The sequence below is a fragment of the Choloepus didactylus genome, chromosome 9, assembly GCF_015220235.1.
Source record: "Choloepus didactylus isolate mChoDid1 chromosome 9, mChoDid1.pri, whole genome shotgun sequence".
NCBI classification, from domain to species: Eukaryota; Metazoa; Chordata; class Mammalia; order Pilosa; family Megalonychidae; genus Choloepus; species Choloepus didactylus.
This window is the reverse complement of record NC_051315.1, coordinates 14,531,559-14,553,162: the sequence shown is the minus strand read 5'-3', so window position 1 is coordinate 14,553,162 and position 21,604 is coordinate 14,531,559. Positions and strand designations below refer to the sequence as shown.

The 21,604-nt window shown below is 41.2% G+C and overlaps 1 protein-coding gene across 6 annotated transcripts in view; it reads left to right on the top strand.

Annotated features, from left to right (window-relative positions):
• LOC119543664 (transmembrane protein 177-like) overlaps window positions 1-21,604 on the top strand; it is a 206,123-nt gene that overhangs the window by 40,832 nt on the left and 143,687 nt on the right. For all 6 annotated transcript variants that reach the window (XR_005218684.1, XM_037848595.1, XM_037848596.1 and 3 more), the window contains exon 7: window positions 12,111-12,214. Coding sequence is in view for 5 of the 6 variants with exons in the window: in XM_037848595.1 (XP_037704523.1) it covers window positions 12,111-12,214 (104 nt within the window). In the remaining variant the exon portion in view is untranslated. The remainder of the gene's footprint in view (window positions 1-12,110; window positions 12,215-21,604) is intronic.

Below are 21,604 nucleotides of genomic sequence, written 5' to 3'. Positions count from 1 at the left end.
AAAACTACCGGCCAATCTCCCTAATGAATATAGATGCAAAAATCCTCAACAAAATACTTGCAAATCGAATCCAAAGACACATTAAAAAAATCATACACCATGACCAAGTGGGGTTCATTCCGGGCATGCAAGGATGGTTCAACATAAGAAAATCAATCAATGTATTACAACACATTAACAAGTCAAAAGGGAAAAATCAATTGATCATCTCAATAGATGCTGAAAAAGCATTTGACAAAATCCAACATCCCTTTTTGATAAAAACACTTCAAAAGGTAGGAATTGAAGGAAACTTCCTCAACATGATAAAGAGCATATATGAAAAACCCACAGCCAGCATAGTACTCAATGGTGAGAGACTGAAAGCCTTCCCTCTAAGATCAGGAACAAGACAAGGATGCCTGCTATCACCACTGTTATTCAACATTGTGCTGGAAGTGCTAGCCAGGGCAATCCAGCAAGACAAAGAAATAAAAGGCATCCAAATTGGAAAAGAAGAAGTAAAACTGTCATTGTTTGCAGATGATATGATCTTATATCTAGAAAACCCTGAGACATCGACGATACAGCTACTAGAGCTAATAAACAAATTTAGCAAAGTAGCGGGATACAAGATTAATGCACATAAGTCAGTAATGTTTCTATATGCTAGAAATGAACAAACTGAAGAGACACTCAAGAAAAAGATACCATTTTCAATAGCAACTAAAAAAATCAAGTACCTAGGAATAAACTTAACCAAAGATGTAAAAGACCTATACAAAGAAAACTACATAACTCTACTAAAAGAAATAGAAGGGGACCTTAAAAGATGGAAAAATATTCCATGTTCATGGATAAGAAGGCTAAATGTCATTAAGATGTCAGTTCTACCCAAACTCATCTACAGATTCAATGCAATCCCAATCAAATTTCCAACAACCTACTTTGCAGACTTGGAAAAGCTAGTTATCAAATTTATTTGGAAAGGGAAGATGCCTCGAATTGCTAAAGACACTCTAAAAAAGAAAAACGAAGTGGGAGGACTTACACTCCCTGACTTGGAAGCTTATTATAAAGCCACAGTTGCCAAAACAGCATGGTACTGGCACAAACATAGACATATAGATCAATGGAATCGAATTGAGAATTCGGAGATAGACCCTCAGATCTATGGCCGACTGATCTTTGATAAGGCCCCCAAAGTCACTGAACTGAGTCATAATGGTCTTTTCAACAAATGGGGCTGGGAGAGTTGGATATCCATATCCAAAAGAATGAAAGAGGACCCCTACCTCACCCCCTACACAAAAATTAACTCAAAATGGACCAAAGATCTCAATATAAAAGAAAGTACCATAAAACTCCTAGAAGATAATGTAGGAAAACATCTTCAAGACCTTGTATTAGGCGGCCACTTCCTAGACTTTACACCCAAAGCACAAGCAACAAAAGAGAAAATAGATAAATGGGAACTCCTCAAGCTTAGAAGTTTCTGCACCTCAAAGGAATTTCTCAAAAAGGTAAAGAGGCAGCCAACTCAATGGGAAAAAATTTTTGGAAACCATGTATCTGACAAAAGACTGATATCTTGCATATATAAAGAAATCCTACAACTCAATGACAATAGTACAGTCGGCCCAATTATAAAATGGGCAAAAGATATGAAAAGACAGTTCTCTGAAGAGGAAATACAAATGGCCAAGAAACACATGAAAAAATGTTCAGCTTCACTAGCTATTAGAGAGATGCAAATTAAGACCACAATGAGATACCATCTAACACCAATTAGAATGGCTGCCATTAAACAAACAGGAAACTACAAATGCTGGAGGGGATGTGGAGAAATTGGAACTCTTATTCACTGTTGGTGGGACTGTATAATGGTTCAGCCACTCTGGAAGTCAGTCTGGCAGTTCCTTAGAAAACTAGATATAGAGCTACCATTCGATCCGGCGATTGCACTTCTCGGTATATACCCGGAAGATCGGAAAGCAGTGACACGAACAGATATCTGCACGCCAATGTTCATAGCAGCATTATTCACAATTGCCAAGAGATGGAAACAACCCAAATGTCCTTCAACAGATGAGTGGATAAATAAAATGTGGTATATACACACGATGAAATACTACGCGGCAGTAAGAAGGAATGATCTCGTGAAACATATGACAACATGGATGAACCTTGAAGACATAATGCTAAGCGAAATAAGCCAGGCACAAAAAGAGAAATATTATATGCTACCACTAATGTGAACTTTGAAAAATGTAAAACAAATGGCTTATAATGTAGAATGTAGGGGAACTAGCAGTAGAGAGCAATTAAGGAAGGGGGAACAATAATCCAAGAAGAACAGATAAGCTATTTAACGTTCTGGGGATGCCCAGGAATGACTATGGTCTGTTAATTTCTGATGGATATAGTAGGAGCAAGTTCACAGAAATGTTGCTATATTAGGTAACTTTCTTGGGGTAAAGTAGGAACATGTTGGAAGTTAAGCAGTTATCTTAGGTTAGTTGTCTTTTTCTTACTCCCTTGTTATGGTCTCTTTGAAATGTTCTTTTATTGTATGTTTGTTTTCTTTTTAACTTTTTTTTCATACAGTTGATTTAAAAAAGAAGGGAAAGTTAAAAAAAAAAAAAAAAAGATGCAGTGCCCCCTTGAGGAGCCTGTGGAGAATGCAGGGGTATTCGCCTACCCCACCTCCATGGTTGCTAACATGACCACAGACGTAGGGGACTGGCGGTTTGATGGGTTGAGCCCTCTACCACAGGTTTTACCCTTGGGAAGACGGTTGCTGCAAAGGAGAGGCTAGGCCTCCCTATGGTTGTGCCTAAGAGCCTCCTCCCGAATGCCTCTTTGTTGCTCAGATGTGGCCCTGTCTCTCTAGCTAAGCCAACTTGAAAGGTGAAATCACTGCCCTCCCCCCTACGTGGGATCAGACACCCAGGGGAGTGAATCTCCCTGGCAACGTGGAATATGACTCCCGGGGAGGAATGTAGACCTGGCATCGTGGGACGGAGAACATCTTCTTGACCAAAAGGGGGATGTGAAAGGAAATGAAATAAGCTTCAGTGGCAGAGAGAATCCAAAAGGAGCCGAGAGGTCACTCTGGTGGGCACTCTTATGCACACTTTAGACAACCCTTTTTAGGTTCTAAAGAATTGGGGTAGCTGGTGGTGGATACCTGAAACTATCAAACTACAACCCAGAACCCATGAATCTCGAAGACAGTTGTATAAAAATGTAGCTTATGAGGGGTGACAAGGGGATTGGGAAAGCCATAAGGACCACACTCCACTTTGTCTAGTTTATGGATGGATGAGTAGAAAAATAGGGGAAGGAAACAAACAAAGGTACCCAGTGTTCTTTTTTACTTCAATTGCTCCTTTTCACTCTAATTATTATTCTTGTTATTCTTGTGTGTGTGCTAATGAAGGTGACAGGGATTGATTTGGGTGATGAATGTACAACTATGTAATGGTACTGTGAACAATCGAAAGTACGATTTGTTAGTATGACTCCGTGGTATATGAATATATCTCAATAAAATGAAGATTAAAAAAAAAAAAAAGGGTATCAATAGTTTTTAGTGTATCACTTATCCTCTCCCAATAAATGCTGTATTTTTTTTTCAATTAAAAAAGAATCACTCTGCAGGAGGCTTTTCATCACCCTTCATATCCTGATTAGCTCCTTCCTGTCCATTCCTTTCCATTCCTGGGCCAACTCTCTCTGCTCTCTCATCTCCAGCCACAAACCCTGCTCTTATCTCAAGTGAGCCACCCCTGAATTTCATTCATTCTTTAGCCCACATTGTCTGCAAATCTAGTGAGTTATAAAGTGCTCTTTTCTATTAATTTCACTCTTTATATTAATACTTTTATTTTTACTTGGAATTATTATTTCATTGTTTAAAGGTGTCTTTAAAACGTGTTTTTGAAAAATGAATAGAGTATGTATTATCTTTACAGATGAAGGTATCATGTCATCTGGTCACCTCCAAATTTTTCTAAATTCAGTTCCTGGCTTAACTTCTTTTACCAAGTATGGAGAGGTGACCTTATTTAGTTCAAGTTGTTACTTAGTGGTTTCACCAGAGTTCTACCTGTTCCCAAATTGCTGAAGTGTGAGGGGTTCCCAGTAGAGAGGACTAAGTAGCTTGAAGAGGGACTTGAACCAAGGGTAAGGAAGGAGCTCGAAGGTCAGGCCACCAAGGGAAAAAACAAGTCTCCTTGATACATTGATACCCTTGGCCTCTAATACCGGCCTAAGGTTAGCCTAAAATTAGCGTGGTTTGTAATTCTTTCAATGTAAAAAGTAATTACATACTTGTTATTTGGACATTTAATTATGTAAATTTGTGTTTCTCTTGATTGGCTATATCACTAAGGATTATGGGCCCACTGTGCTTCTGGTTTGAGGCCCCAGTCCCAGTAAGATTATTTGTGTCTTTGAAAATAAGATAAGTAGCGTATGAAAGTTCATGAGAACATAAATTATCTTAGCTAAAAGAGCATTCTTCGAAACTTGAACTCTTTTATGTCTTTTCCAATTGTTGCCCATTGTTGTTGTTGTTGGGAGGTTGGGATGAATTGCAGATTTGGGTCTGGCTTATTAGATAATTAATCATCGCATCTGATTTTCTTCCATTTTCATTGGTCACTTTATGAATATAGCAATTTACATCCAAATGAAAATGATCAGCCAATTCCCAGATTTCCTTCTTTCTTTCTTCATACATGTCAGTACTTGAGATTGGTAACATTTGAGAAAAAGTTGTGGATTTTATAGCCCTTTCCTGCTGATCAACTAATGAAAGAAATGTCTCCTAAAAAAAACCCAACAAATAAATCACAGTGGGATTGCTTTCAAAGAGAATGTCAGTAGAGAAGAGGACTGCAATGCAAATAATGACATGCAGTTAGCTGTTCCTTAATATTAGAGTCCTAGGAGAGATAATGTAATATAGCATTTAAGAGCTCAGGTTCTGGAGCCTTGGCTTCATATCCTGTGTCACTTCTAACCATGTGATGTTGCACCTCTCTATATGTCAGGTTATTTATCTATAAAATGGGGATAATAAGAGTACCTACCTCATAAGGTTGTTCAGAAAGTTAACTGAGATACAAGCACAATGACCGGTATGTGTTAAGGGCTATTACCAAAAGAAACCACAAACAAACAAACAAAAGACTAAAATTGCCAAATTGAGACTGCAACCAGAAATGAGGTAAGGTAGTTACTCATTGAAGAAAAAATGAAGTGGGAAAGATGAAATGCTGTTTGGTTCCATTTATCCACTGTGTGATAAACCACCCTAATACAAGTGGCTTAAAAGAGCAGCAATCACTTATTTTGCTCACAGATCTGCAGTTTGGTTGTGGCTTGATGGGGAAGGCTCATCTCTGAGCCTTCCAGGGTGGCTCACTCCCATGGCTGATTATCGTTCTGGAGTCTCTCCACAAGCTGCTTGGGCTTCCTTTCAACATGGTGGCTTGGTCCCAGAGTGAGTATCCCAAGAGAAGTGGGAGCTGCTAGCTTCTTAAGGCTTGATTGCCTTAAGAAGGCAGAAACTGGTACAGCAACATATGCAACATGTTCTATTATTATTAGTTAAGTAGTCATAGAGCTGAGATTCCAGGGAAAGAGACCCTACCCCTCAATAAGGATTGTCATAGATTTTGTGGACTTAGTTAAAAACTACCACAATGTGTAACTCCAAAGCTTGCCCAGACTGTGAGTTTTTTCATGAGTCTTTTGTACATTTATAAGGGAAAGAAGGATACACACATACATCATTGTTGTCCATGTCTTTTAATCTGTAAATGATCCTCAGATCAACCAGCAGTTGACTAAGGGAAAATCCTGCTTCAATGGACTTATCCCTAAAATGAGGTAATTGAACTTATTGACTATAGGCTTTGCTTGGTCTTGCCGCCACTGCAGGTTATACTCTATGTTCTAGTTTAACTTACCCATACATCTCTGTGGGAAGGCTGCCCTTTGTCTTGATGGTGTTTCCCTCAAATTTTATACAAGCATGGTAACAAATGGTTAATTTATTGTGCCATCATGAAATAAGTTAGCACTTGACATGCTCATTGATCACCTAGGGGAGTCCACCTTCATTTTCCAGAAAAGGAGCCAAAATCTTATTTGTGATAAAACGGCCTGCTTGCTCCACTCTCTAGACACTAAGATTTTTTAATTAGGAAGGATTTTTTATTTTATGTTATCTATGGTAAATTCACAGGATCATTCATTCTCTTAGAAAAAAGCCTCGATTACTGCTTTGATAAACACAATGGTAAAATCTTAAGGTAAACAATGAAAATAACATCAGAGTAAAGTAAGCACAAATTCATATTCATGATTAACTGGAAATTAATGAAGTGTTTGGCCCTCTACTATCATTTATGTCGAGAAGGGGAAAGAAAAAGTTGAATTTGTATTATTTTATTATATTTACTTTCTCAAAGGCAAATTTGTGCTCTCTTCTTCTAATAGGCATACAATTTGTACATGATCAGAATATAAAAGTTTAGTATTTAAAAGTTTTGGGTTGATTTTATTAAAAACTAGAGAACAAGTCCTTAAAAGTACTTAATATGGTTTCTATACACAGCCTTAGCATAATTAACAAAATGTTTGAATAGTGAAATAATAAGGATAAAAGTTGCAGTCACCTCCCAAATTACTAACATCTACCTGCTTCAATATTTTTATTGCCCATCTGCTATAAGATACAGAATTATTCTAATTCAGACTTCTAACTAATGGGATTTGTTTCTTCAAATATGAAATATTTCTACATAAACTAAGCTTTATATTTGCTAAACTTCCTTTTGCCCCAAATTCATCTGGACTTTACCTTGATTTATGGTTATGGTGGCCAGTCACACTAAAACTTGACCTTTTCAGTATGAACAGCAACAATGAAAGCAAAGTGCAGTGAGTCTATTGAAATTTGTATTATTTGCACTACTTTTGTCTCCTTCTGAATCACAGTATTAGAATTTTGTGCCACTAAGGAATTGTTTATTTTTCCAGACTAGTCAACACATCAGGAATTTGGCTTCGGATAATCATCATTAAACAAGTACCCTGAAACCTTTTCTATGGGAATTATCAGGGCTCTGAAATTAATTGAAAATTGGACACGTAATTGCAATGGGCAAAACCCCAGCAGATTTTTTTTTTTTTTTTTTAGCCCAGGAAAATGCAAACATGCAGCTTTGAGCAGAATTGCCCTGAGCCTCAGACTTGACCTTGCTGGGGCAGTTCTGAGCAGGCCTTGGGGTCACTGAGCTGACGGTCACACAGCCACGTGCCCGTGTGAGTCACCGGCCTAAGCTTCAGATACCACATTTGGACAGTTGATCGCTTCACGTTGAGCATTGTCCAAGGCTTCCTTACTCCAGCTTACATCTCGAGGGGCAGAGGTAACTTGTAACGTTACTTCTGTCTACCCAATGGGGCTTGAGCGTCTGTTAGGTTGAATTGCCTTGAAAATGTAATGACCCTTGTGGACCTTGTTTTCCAGAATTAAGAAGTTTCTCAGAGAGTTATGATTGACCTTGTGTAGAGCCTGGTTTAGGGCAAATTTATGAGTTTTGTAAAAAACCTAAGAGGAAAAAAAAAAAAAAGCCAAAAACCTGAGAAGTGTTTGTCTCACTTAAGAGATTATTCTGTATGGTGACCATTATCCAGAATTCATCATCAGAAATGTAAGGTCCTTGGCCATGATCATATAAAATCCAGGACAGGCCTTTACCCTATTGGGAATCTCATGTACTCACAGTACAACTATTTTCCTCTCTCAGAGACACTTCCGCTAAGGAACGGCATTTTAAAAACGAATGACATTGAAAATTCGTTAGATGTTTTGGAAATGGGTAGTGGCGATGGCTGCACAACATTGGGAATGTAATTAACACCACTGAATGAACTGTATATTTGAATGTGGTTAAAAGGGGAAATACTAGGTAGTATGTATATTTCCAGAATAAAAAGTTTTTAAAACCGTAGACCCATACGACACAAACAGTGTACTCTAATATAATCTATGGGCTATAGTTAATAGTATAATTATTATAATATTGTTTCATCAATTTTAACAAAGGTATCACAGTAATGCAGAGTGTTAATAATAGGGAAAAGTGTACGTGTGAGGGAGTACATGGGAACTCTGTATCTTATGTGTGATTTTTCTGCAAATCTACAACTTCTCTAGTTTAAAAAAAAAAGAAGAAGGGAAAAACACCCACTAATACCAGTAAAATTAATGAGAAACAGGACATTGCCTGGGGTATTGGGATCTCTCTGTATTCATAGTGTAGGTCTCTCAAAAGTACATTTATAGACATGTGACCCAGATGAAGCACTGAGCTTACACTGCAATACACCTCTTCTGCTCCAGATACCTAGTAGTGACAGATAACATAAAAAGAGACCTCCAGAAAGACAGCCAAGCTCAGAAACAAGCAACTCTGCAGAGCAGGAACAGAAATGCTAACTGGTGACCATGGTGAAGACTTGCAGGCTCTAGTTTCTGAAGCAGGCAGTGGGGACTTGGAGTTCACTTCCGTGGGGTAAAAGAGACCACAAGTTTCCCACTGATACAGGAGATCAGACTCTGGCCTGCTGCTCAAAGCCAGGGACATAAGTTACAACCTGAATAAATTAGAGACATGCTATGTTCATGAGTTTGGAAAAAGATTTCCACTCACCCCAAAATAAAGATTGATAAAGCTGACTACTTTAAAATTACAAATTTCCATGTCCACCAAAGCACATAAATAAATTGAAAGATAAACTCTGGGGTGGAGAAGATGTTTGCAACACATCTAATTGACAAAATCAATACCCAGAATTTATAAATAAATTCAGAGAAAAAAGCAATTCAGTTTTTAAAAATGGGTAAAGAAGATGCATAAGCAATTAATAGAAGAGGAAACCCAAATGTATATATGTAAGTAGAAGCTTAACCACAGAGAAATGAAAATCGAAATAAAACTAATTTACATTTCACCCTCACCTTAGTAAATGTCTGAACTTACTAAGTGTTGACAGTGGACGTACTCTGCCAGTGGAAGTGTAAATTGATAACGGCTTTGGACAGCATTTTGTCCATATCTACTATAGTTGATATTTTTGCTTTACTATTAACCAGACATTCCATTTCTCAGTCATACCTGGAGTAGCTCTGCACAAGAGCACAAAGGGTTCTGCAAAAGGGTCTTTGTTGCCATGTTGGAATTGTGAAAAAGTGGAAACAACATACATGTCCATCAGGAGGAGAGTAGATAAATGAATGGTAGTATAGTGACATATGGGAATATTCTTCAGAAGTTAAAAGGAAAGCATAGAACTTGGTATATCATCACCATGAATAAATGTCAAAAATATAGAGTTGAGCAAAAATAGCAAGTTTCAGAATGATGTTGAAAACAAATAGAATATTGTGTATTTTGTGGGTACATACACATGTAGTACCATTATAAAAAGCACGGGAATGGTACTCAGTGAATACAAGGCAGGGTTACCCCTGGGAAAGGGGGAAAGGGTGGAGGATGGGCAGGGACATCTTGGGAGCTTCAACTGTTCTGTCCTGTTTTATTTCTTAAAAAAAAAACACACACAAAAAAAAACCAATCTCCCCAAAGCAAAAGCCTTAATAAAGTTGGTAGTGAATACCAAGATCTTTCTTTTACTATTCTCTATGTTTTTCTTTGAGATATTTCACAAATTTTAAAGAGATAATGAAAGGCTGAGTTAAAGTGCTTCTGGTAATAATTTTAAATGCTGTATTTGAACTAGACTGTATCCCCAAAATTGCTACTGAAAAAGGGATTATTTCACTTTGCATCAACGAATATTTGTTGAGTGTTAGTCTGTGCTGGGCTAGTGCTGAGGTTATACTGAAGAACCAAGTGGACACATGTTGTGCCTTCCTAAGACTTAGAGTCTCCTAAGGAAGAAGGCCCTGGGCAGGTGAGGAAGCGAGCTGTGATGGAGGAAGTCCAGAGGGGTCCCACCTCTTCCCCACCAGCAGCAGGATATGAGCTGGTCTGGCAGTGCTGCCCAAACCTGATGACAATCGTGCTCTCCCAGGAGGATGCACTGGGAAGAGTGAGAGGGGACAGTTAGCAGAGGGTCTCCATGTGAAAGGTTCAGAGGTAAGGACCAAAGATGAGGCAGGAGGGCCATGATGGCCCATGAAGGAGCAGGAGATTGGAGTCAGCAGAAGTTATCAGATCAAGAAGAGATGCCCAGAGTCCAGGGTAAAGGGTCCGGCTGGTGGCCAGAGGAGTAGGGAGGAGGCGCAGAGTGTGATGGTTGGGTTCATGTGTCAACTTGGCCAGGTGATGGTGCCCAGGTGTCTGGTCAGGCAAGCTCTGGCCTAGCAGTTACTGCAAGGACATTTCATGGCTGCTTAATAAGCCAGAAGGCTGGTTTATTAAAATATCAGTCAATTGATTGCATCTGTGGCTGATTACATCTACGATCAACTAAGGGAGTGTCTTCCTCAGTGAAAGAATCCAATCAGCTGGATTTAATCCAATAGGTAGGTCTCGGGAGAAGAGACAGAACTTTCACTTCTTTCTTCTTCAGCTAACCAGCCTCTTCTGGGGAGTTCATCGAGGACCTTCATCAGAGTTGTCAGCTCACGACCTGCCCTACAGAATTTGGACTCATGCATCTCCACAATTGCATGCGACATTTTTATAAATCTCATATTTACCAATATCTCCTGTTGGTCTGTTTCCCTAGAGAACCTGACTAATACACAGAGCAAGAGAGGGATGGAGGGAGTGGCTGAGTCCCCTTCAAAGGAGGAGCACAAATGACCAGACAGCTGCCCTGAGAGCTGCTTAGGATGCTGCTATTGGTTGTGTTCCCCAAAAAAGATATGTTGATGTCCTAACTGCCAGTACCTCAGAATGCGACCTTTGGAAGAGGGTCGTTGCAGATGGAATTAGTTAAATTAATGTGAGGTCTTACTGGAGGAGGGTGGGCCCTTAATCTATGCAACTGGTGTCCTTATAATAAGGGGAGAGGAGACCCAGTCAGAGGAAATAGTCCATGCCAAGAAGGAGGTGGAGAGTGAAGTGCTGCAGCTGCAAGCCAGGGAACGCTGAGGGTGGCCAGCAAATACCAGAAGCTGGACGATGCAAGGAAGGATCCTCCCTACAGGATTTGGAGGGAATGTGGCCCTGCAGATCCCTTGATTTCAGACTTCTGGCCTCTAGAACTATCAGAGAATAAATGTCTGTTGTTTTAAGCTATTCAGTTTACGGTACTTTGTTACAGCAGCTCTAGGAGACCAAGACAGATGTCAGGTAACTGCTGAGAAATTCTGCCTTTCCACTTCTCACTCACATCCCTCTAACACTGGCCTGATGGAAGGAGAGGATATTATGGGCAGCTCGGGGCTGTCCAAGAGATGTGACTGCTGCAGCAGCTCGTGGGGTGCTTCTCTGTGACAGCCTCAAGCTTCCTTAGAAGGCTTGCCTGGCCTGGGGGTTGAGAACCTTCATGAATACACATCCCCTACCTGTGTTCTCCAATGGTTGTTGGACTTCTGACCAAATACAGAATCTCTAGCATATTTAAGTCAAACACAGCCCAAAGCATGTTTTCTTCAACACTATTCCAGGCTCCATGAAGAGCAGGGCTTCCCAGGCTTTCCAAAAGGCCGGTTTATTGAGTGTTTCCTGGGTTCCCTGAGACCCGTGTGGCAGAGATTGGGTTTTGCCTGTCCGCATGAGTATCGGTAGATGACACCTGCCAGAACCGAGAGTGGTCAGGAGTGGATACTGAAGGCAATTATCCTGCATTAAGTCCTGACTCTGCTGCCTGGTTCTAGCTGTGTTGCCTCAGGTGGAACACAGCCTCTCTCGTGCCTCAGTTTCCTCTTCTGTAAATGGGGAATAATCATAGTTCAATTAAAATAGATAATATCTGGGAAAGGCTTAGAATAGTTCCTGGCACATAGGAAGCCCTCTGTCCGTGTTGGCTGTTGCTTATCTTATGACTTAACCAAGTCTCTCTTCCTTGCTACCAAAAGAGCTCATTATAAAGAAAAATGATATTTTCCATTTCTCTTCTTTTTTGTTTTGCAGCAAAGATTATGTTATTCCTTTGCGGTGCAGCTGCCCTGTTGATTTTGAATTTCATGTCGCTTTGATTCAGTCTCATCAAGCCTTTACTATTGAGCCGACGTCAGGTAATGAGAGTCAAGATTTCCAGTTTCCAATTACCTCAGGGTTTTCTGGTCAAATAGAGGATTTGGAAAATAGTTCTCACATTCTAAAAGAGAAAAAGCAACATTTAAATGTATAATTTTATATGTATAATGATAACAAGTTTTATATATCTGACATAATGTAAATTGTAATTGGACACTTGGGACTACAGACACTTGGGATACTTTGTATCATACAGATAATTTATAATAATATCCAGGTAGGTTGGTTCCAAGATAACACTTGAAATCAGAAGTTAATCCATTCTTAATTCTAATCTTGGCTCTTGGTACATTCTTGGTCTGGCAATCACCTTTCAATTCAATGTCAATTAAAATGGGAATATTACTAGTTTCCAAGCATTCAGAATCTCCATAAAGAGTTTGAGGGATTTGTCTCACATGTGATGTGAATTGTCTTTGCCTGCCCAAAAGGACATAGCTCCCAGTGCTGCTCAGGACAGTTGAAAGTGAAAATTTCCACCTGAAGTGACTTCTGCTTCCCAATTGCCAATTGGACCTGGTTCCAAAGTCTATGCACTGCCTCTTAAAGTACACATTGACTTTTGGCCTTAACTCTAGAGGGGCTATAAAAATTTGGCCGAAAGTGTGTGTCAGTAAAGTGCAGTAGCTCCCGTGAGCTTAGTCTAGACCCACTTAGAGAGGTAGAGATCCTAGCAATAAAGAGGAAGCAATCCCGCACCACGTAAGTCCCAGTGAAAGGACGCCGAGATCAATGAAGGAATGTGGGTGAGTAGCCTCAAAAAGAGGGAGCGCCGTTGCCATCAGAGGCAAGCTAGGTGCTTCCGATGGTTATAGGCCCTATGGTGTGGAAGAGGAGCAGGCTTGTGTCATGTGGCTCCAAAGGGAGAACTAGTGTGTAGTTGAAGACGCCCAAACGTGAAATCAGCTGCCTCTCACATAGTGAGTTCGCTGTCGCTGAATGGGGGAGTGTTGCAGAGGGCAGCCAGTGCTGGGTCAGTGGCCCCAAAGTCTTGGACACTTCTGAAAAATAAGAGTCCAGGGACCCATCCCTCATGATTTGGGTTTAGTTGGTCTGGGAAGGGGCCTGGTTTTCTCTATTTTTTAACAAGCAACCTCCAGGTGATTCTGATAATGAACATTCCTCAGAGTGGTGTTTTGAGCAGTCGTGATGGGAGCTGCTTTTTTGGAAAGGCTGGCATAGTGCAGGGGGCAGGAGTGACTGAGGAGGATGCAGGCAGGGGCCAGGAAATCCATTGTGTTGGGATTGAATGATCTGGACCTTGAGAACCTGAACTAAGCCGGTGTCAGTGGCAAGGAAAAGGGAGGGAGAACTTGGGAGATAGCTAGAGATTCTCATGGCCTAGCCAGACTTCCCTGGAATATTGGGTCCCAAGGCACACAATACCAATTCACAAAAGGATTTTGAAACACAATCTATTCAAAACCTGGGGTCTACATAGATAATCAAATACAGCATTGAGCATAGTTCAGCGCCAACTACACATGAAACACTTAAAAGTCCATGCAGACCCAGTAGCCTTGATTCTTGTAGATGATTGCATAACTATGTAGTCTACATTGTGTGACTGTGTGATTGTGAAAACATGGCTCACAATCCCTTTGTCCAGTGTATGGACAGATGAGTAGGAAAATGGAGACAAAAAGTAAATGAATAATAGAGTGGGATGGAGGGATGGAATGTTTTGGGTGTTCATTTTTACTTTTACTTTTATTTTTATTTTTGGAGTAAAGAAAATGTTTAAAAGTTGATTCTGGTGATGAATGCACAACTATATGATGGCACTGTGAACAATTAGTTGATTGTACACTGTGGATGATTGTAGGGTGTGTGAACGTATCTCAATAAAACTGTATTAAAAAAATAACAAAAGTTAAAAAAATTATGCTAAGTTAAAGAAACCAGATACAAAGTACAACATATTGTATGATTACATTTATGTAAAATATAATTTTAAATAAATTTATAGAGACAGAATTAGATCAGTAGATATGTAGGGCTAGGGAAGGTTAGAGGGATTGAGAGGTGACTGCTAAGGGGTTTAGGGTTTTTCTTTTTGGAGTAATGAAATCATCTTCTAAAATTGATTGTGTTGATGAATGCACAACTCAGTGATTATACTAAAAGCCACTGATCGTACACATTGGATGGATTGTATGGTGTGCCAGTTTGAATGTATTATGTCCCCCAGGAAAAGCCATATTCTTTGATGCAATCTTGTGGGGCAGACCTTTTGGTGCTGATTAGATTTGCTTGGAATGTGCCCCACCCAGCTGTAGGTGATGACTTTCATGAGATACTCCCATGGAGGCATGGCCCCACCCATTCAGGGTGGGCTTTGATCGGTGGAGCCATATAAATGAGCTGACTCAAGGAGAAGAAACTCAGTGCAGCTGTGAGTGGTGTTTTGAAGAGGAGCAAGCTTGCTAGAGAGGAACGTCCTGGGAGAAAGCCATTTTGAAACCAGAACTTTGGAGCAGATGCCAGCCACGTGCCTTCCCAGCTAACAGAGGTTTTCCGGATGCCACTGGCCATCCTCCAGTGAAGGTACCCGATTACTGATGTGTTACCTTGGACACTTTATGGCTTTAAGACTGTAACTGTGTAGCCAAATAAACCCCCTTTTTATAAAAGCCAATCCATCTCTGGTGTTTTGCATTCTGCAGCATTAGCAAACTAGAACATATGGTATGTGAATAGCTGAATAAAACTGCTTAAAAAAAAAAGTCCACACAGACCTTTCCCCAAGGGCTCAGATTATAAAAGGCACAGCCACATCATTCAGACAAATGCATGATATGTGAGATAGTTTGGCTTGATCTATTGATAGGCTTTTCTGGACATTCTAGAAAGCTTTGCTCATTGCTTTGTTTTTTAAGTTCCCTTTTTAAAGTGAAATTTAACTGAGTATACTAGTTTGGAGTCAAGAGAGAGTGAGAACTGAGGATGTAATCTAGGAGTCATCAGGTTGTTGGACTATGAAGCTGTGGGAATGAGGGTGGGGGTCACCCAGGGAGTAAGGATGGAGAAGACAGGTGCCAGCATGGGGAAGTGGACCCTGGAACAGAGACCAGGAGGAAACTCAGGAGCCGGTGGTGCCCTGGGAGCAAGAGAAGATGTGAGTGATGAGTGAATGGATGGATCAATGAATGGAGACAGCCAGGGCTCTCGAGCTTTGTGGGTTCCTCTTTCCATTTTAAATGCTCTGCATCATGTGCAAGGTGTTGTTGAAATGGCTTTACAAACTGGACCAATAGGCTGGACCCTTCAGCCTCATCTATAGCTTGGTACATTGCATGGTCCACTGGTCTCAAGAATTTTCTTGCTTTGGTTTCCTGCTTTGTTTATGTATCACTGCAGCTTTAGCTGCTATACTTTTGAGGTTATAGAATTTAGCGATGACTTGCAGTCACCTCCAAAAAGAAAATGTTAGCTGCAATGGACTCACTGGTTTGCTGACCTGCCAGGCAATCTAGCTTGACTCATAACCCCTGGAGCTGGACGGCAACGGATGGCTTTTTGGCCCTTAAGGCATTATTGCCTCCATTTTAAAATTGGTCTGAGACAGGCTAAGAGCCACGGGCTAATTTTACACAGCTAGCAGGTATACTTGTAGATACTGTTCCTGGCATATCCTTGGTAAGCCATCATCTCAAAGACTTGTGAGGACATTCATAGTTATGAAGCAACATCTTCTTTAGGAACTGGAAGCATCATCTATCCAAGCTTTCCAGGCATTTTTTTTAAATTCACTTTTATTGTTATATATTCACATACCATACAGTCATCCGTGGTATACAATCTACTGTTCACAGTATGATCATATAGTTATACGTTCATCACCACAATCTATTTCTGAACATTTTCCTTACATCAGAAAGAATCAGAATAAGAATAAAAAATAAAAGTGAAAAAAGAACAGCCAAACCATTCCCCCATCCCACCCTATTTGTCATTTAGTTTTTATCCCCAATTTTCTACTCATCCATCCATACACTAGATAAGGGGTGTGTGATCCACCAGATTTTCACAATCACACTGTCATCCCTTATAATCTACATTATTATGTAATCGTCTTCAGAAGTCCAGACTGCTGGCTTGGAGTTTGGTAGTTTCAGGTATTTACTTCTAGCTATTCCAATACATTAAAACCTAAGAGGTGTTATCTATATAGTGCATAAGAATGTCCACCAGAGTGACCTCTCGACTCCCTTCCAGGCATTTTGTGGTCAGACTTGCCAAATAAGAAGTTTGAATAAAGCTCATTCAATTTACACGATGTAGAATCCAATATGGTACCCTCAACTTTAACTCAACCAGGTGTCCTTCATATAGATGCAAGTGTCAGAGCTGGATCTGCTGGTGATGCTAAGATTGTTCTGAGATCAAGGAAAACAAGTAATGGATCTCATGACCTTTTCTGGACTGTGATAGAAAAATCTTATACAATTAAAATACCCAGAACACTCTGTTGATAATATTGGAAATGTTGGGGATTGAATGTCCCCCACAAAAAGCACATTCAGGTCCCAACCTCTGGTTCTGTGGGTCGGAACTCATTTGTAAATAGGGTCTTTGAAGATGCTGTGAGTTAAAGGTGTACCCAAACTGAATGAGGGTGGGTCTTTGTTCTAGTTTGCTGATGCTGCCAGAATGCAAAACACCAGAAAAGGATTGGCTTTTATAAAGGGGGTTTATTTGGTTACACAGTTACGGTCTTAAGGCCATAAAGTGTCCATCAGCAAAGGGTACCTTCACTGGAGAAAGACCATTGGCATCCGGAAAACCTCTGTTAGCTGGGAAGGCACATGGCTGGCACCTGCTTGCTCCTGGGTGGCCTTTCAAAATGGTGTTCTCCAAAATGTCTGCATCCAAACGGCCATCTTCAAAATGTCTGTCTCACCTCCAGCTAGCTATGAGCTCCTTCTGTCTGAGCTTATATAGTGCTCCAGTAAACTAAACAAGGCCCACGCTGAATGGGCGGGGTGACGCCTCCATGGAAATTATCCAATCAGAGTTATCACCTACAGTTGGGTGGGTCTCATCTCCATGGACACTGAACCAATAGGTTCCAACCCAATCCACACTAATATGTCTGCCCCCACAAGAAGGTATTAGAGAATATGACTTCTTCTGGGAGACATAGTACATACAAACCAGCACAGTCCTCGTCCATTATAGTTGAAGTCCTTAAACACAAAGGAAATTGGACACAGAGAGAGAAGCTATGGAAAACAGTCAGAAGCCGATGTCAACAGAACCCAGAGGAGAAAGGAGAAGATGCCTCCATGTCATTGCCATGTGACAGAAAAGCCAAGGATATCCAGCTACCCACAAGATACCAACCCAAGAGGAAGCAAATCTTCCAGCTTCTGAAACCGTGAGCCACCAAATTCCTGGTGGTAAACCAACCCATTGAATGGTATTTGTTTTAGCAGCCAGGAGATTAAAACACCTGCTATAAATGACTTTGAACAAAGTCTTATTAGAATAGGGTACCAACCAAATGCCACATACTAAAATTATTGATGTCATTTACTTGAGACCACTTTGAAATCCTGGACGTTTGCTTGGTGTCACATACACTAAAGGAGAATGCATCCAATTCATATAATTGATCAATTGTAGCACGAAATGGCTGGCTGAATACCAGAGTTCTTGTACAAAGTTTTAATACTTTTTGTCTCTCTCTTTTTCAGTTAGGAGAACTAGATAAGCTATTTACAAATAATTTTATATTTTGCAAATTTCTTACAACTTTTGATTGATTTGAGAATACTCCCAGAGCCTCTGCCCTTGCCTGGGCCTCAGATCACTTTTTGGGTGTAGGCATTACCCCAAGGCCCAGAGCCACGAGCCTGGCAGGCAGCAGGTCCAGGCAAGGAGCAAACCTCTTCCCCACTAAGAGGGGCACTAGGACGCTGTGGTCACTGTACCCTGCCGGTGAGGCCCAAGCACCCTCCTGTACCTTCCTCCCCTGGTGGCCAGTCTGTACCCAACCCCTTATCCAATCACATCACTCAGCTCATTCATACCCCCTGGAAACACCTGCCATTGTTCTGCCCACACCTTGGCATTTAGGTGTTTCAAAAGGGAGCCAGCGTTAAAGAGGATAAACTTGTTTTGTCTCCAAAGGCCCCTTGGTCCCTGGCTGAGTAGTTTATCACTGTGCTCCAAAGCTATTGTAGCAAGCCCTACCTGCAGGGTCCAGGGACCTCTGGGAGCCCATGGGCAGAGCCATCCCACCCAGACGAATGAGGCAGTGGTTGCTTCTGCTTCTCCCCCCACCTCAGCATACCCCTGCAGATGGGTGAAACAGAAGACCCCCAAACCCCTGCTCAAACTGTGCAGAGGACAGGTCAGGTCTGTCAAGGCAGCTGTCAACTGTTCACAGAAGGAACTCGGTGACCTTCGGACCTCCGGCCCACAAAGCAGACCCTCATCAGATGTCTCTTATTGGTGGTTAGGGCCATGCTGAAGAGCGTCAGAAAATATACACTGGTTACATGACCATGGGGGAAATAGAGACATACAGATATATCATTGGCGAGGATCACTTAAAACAAATGATGGAAACAAGTGAAATACACTGGCAAATGCTTCTGATAACCTTCCCATTCAGCAAATGGGCACTAGCCAGGGAGCATTTGTAGGGTGGAAGAGAATGCTCATGAGAAGTAAAATCAAGAGGTCAAACTTTTTTTTTTAAAGATTTTCCAAAGCACCAAACCTGATGGGTGAGGAAGTGAGAGCAATTAGGCACAGTTAATATATCAGTGCCAGTGAATTCCCTAGCTTTTAAAGGACATAGGTAATTAATTTATAATAGGATACTGAAGAAAACAGGAAGAGCTAGAAGACAGGCAGGAGGCAATTCTTTGTGCACGGATCCTAAAGCAGCTCCGTCACGTTGGTGACAGTGCTGTATTTTACTCAGCACCATTGGCCTTGATGGGCAGCAGTGGATGTGACCACTTGCCCAGGCTCTGCTAAGATGTCACATGCACCATGGGATTTAATTCAAACCTGGAAGAGTAATGGTGCTAGATGCCTTGAAGTCACAGAAGGGGACAAAGAGAATCATCTCAAAGTATCTGAACTTAAGAAAATTTCTATTTTGTGAGTGAAAGGTTAAAGAAATGAGTAATAGCTCTGGACCAAGTCTTCAGGGCTTTCGGGTATCTCCCTTTCAAGGTGACCATTTGGTGCTCTATCAGTCTGGGCTGGTTCAGCTCAGTTGACCACAGCAGGAGCCTGTGAACTTCACCCAGAGACCAAATTCTGTCCCTCTGCTGTCCGTCCAGCAGTGCTGGCCCCGTGAGCACAGGGAGAGGCCGGAGATGGCATGGCCCAGCCCTTTACCCATTCAAGAAAGCCTGTCTTCCAGGAGGCTGGAGGAGAATGTCAGCTTTGCTGCAGGAGCAACAGGCCCCTGGTGGGTCCCGCAGGGCTGGGTGGGGTCGGTGCCATGCCAAAACCCAGGCAGCAGCAGCCACGGTGGAAAAATGAAAAACTCTGGGTATATATATAAATGCAGGATATGCTGGGCTAAACAAACATAAAAGTGTTTCTTTTTAAAAATGACTGTAGAAAAATGAGACATGTTTATTAGTAAATAAAAATTCAAACACTGCAAAAAAAAGTACAAAATCTAAGTTGAAAAATAAATCAACCAGAACCTCACCACCCCAGAAATAACCACCATCAACTTTTGTTGAACACTGCAGACACAGCTTTGTGCTTAAGTATTGATAAGAGAGAAGGGAGGCTGGACAGATACAGTGATGCAGAGACAGATGAAAATGTTAGGAAAAATGGGATCATATTATATGAAAAATGTTGTTCTCTGTTGCTTGATCGCGAAGAAAAAGAAGCCAGTGAAGTTGAAAGAGTTGATTATCATATTTGAGATAAGCAGTATTCAGTCCTGAAATTTATCACTAAAATTAAGAAAAGAGATCATGAGAACATTAAGGGGTCAAAGCCATCGTGTTCCGCTGCAGCCAGGATTTTGGCTGTGGAGGAGGAGGGAGATGCACCCATGGTTTCTTACCCTCCTCCCTGCAACTCCGGGTTCTGTTATTTTTATGTGATCTTGACTTCGAACATTTACCTCCCGTTTTGTGACCATAAATGCCAATTACTTAGTTTCTGTTTAAATGGAAGCTGTGCTTCCACCTCTGTTCTTTATTCCATTTGCTCCATTCCCAAGCTCTTCATTTCAGTTATTTTTCTGGCTGTCTGGATTCTTTCACCTGGTGGCGTCTCGAGCAGGGCTTCTTTAGGTCTGTGTACCCCGAGTCCTTGTGTGTCTGAGAATGTCTCTGCAGCTTGTAATCTTGAAGGACACCTTGCCTGGGTCTACAAATCTTGGTTTACAGCTTTGCAAACACTGCTTGATTGCCCTGTGGCTTTGAATTGTCTTGGAAGTCTGAGGCTGGTCTGAATCTTTCCCCACTGAAGGTGAATTCTCGATTCCCTTAGTGTTCTCCCTTTCCTTCTCCTTTTCCCATTTTTCCAAGTCTCAAGGTTCAGTAACTTCACCAGGATATGTGCAGGTGATGTTCTGTCTCTTTTTCCCTGGAACGTGGCGTGTCCTTTTGAGCTGGAGAAAACTGACATTTCATTATTTTAGAAGATGCTTCAACCATTAAAACCTTGAATAGTTTTTATGTTCTCTTTGCTTTGTTCTCTTCCTCAGGAATATCAGTTATGTGTGTATGTTGGTTCTTCCATGGCTTCAGTGTCTATTACCTTCTTTAAAATCATTTCATTTTGTGTGACTCCCTCATTCCTACCTGCCATGTTCATACCTGGGTTTTCAGTGAGTGTGTGTGTGTGTTTGGTGGTGTTGCCACTGCTTCCAGGATAGTTTCTATCTTAGTGACAGTACCATTTCTTTTTCAGCTTCATCCTGAGCCTCACCCATTCTCTTCACTTCCTTCTAGTGTGTTCTAACATGGCTTCCTTGAACGCTGGAGACTTCTGTGGCAAGGTCATGCTGTGGGTAATTTACTTATGACTGGTGAGCCATCTGTGTCCTGAGGTTGTCCTCTTGTGATGTGAGTTCTTCATCTGCTTTTGGCTTATGCTCCTGTTCCTGCAAAGAGCCTTCATTTTAATTTTGCAGTTTTCTTGCCTGGGGCCTGTGTTGGTTCTTCTTGGCATTTTAGCCAAATTTGAATAGGGCCAGCTACCAGCAGAAGGATAATGTGGTAAAAGGGATGATGATGATGATGATGATACCTCATGCTTACATAGTGCTTACTATGTGCAGTCCCTGCTCCATGTGATTATGCAGAACTCAGTTAATAACCCCAGTAACTCTGATGAAGTAGATTCCGGTACTGTGCCATTTTGCACTGGGT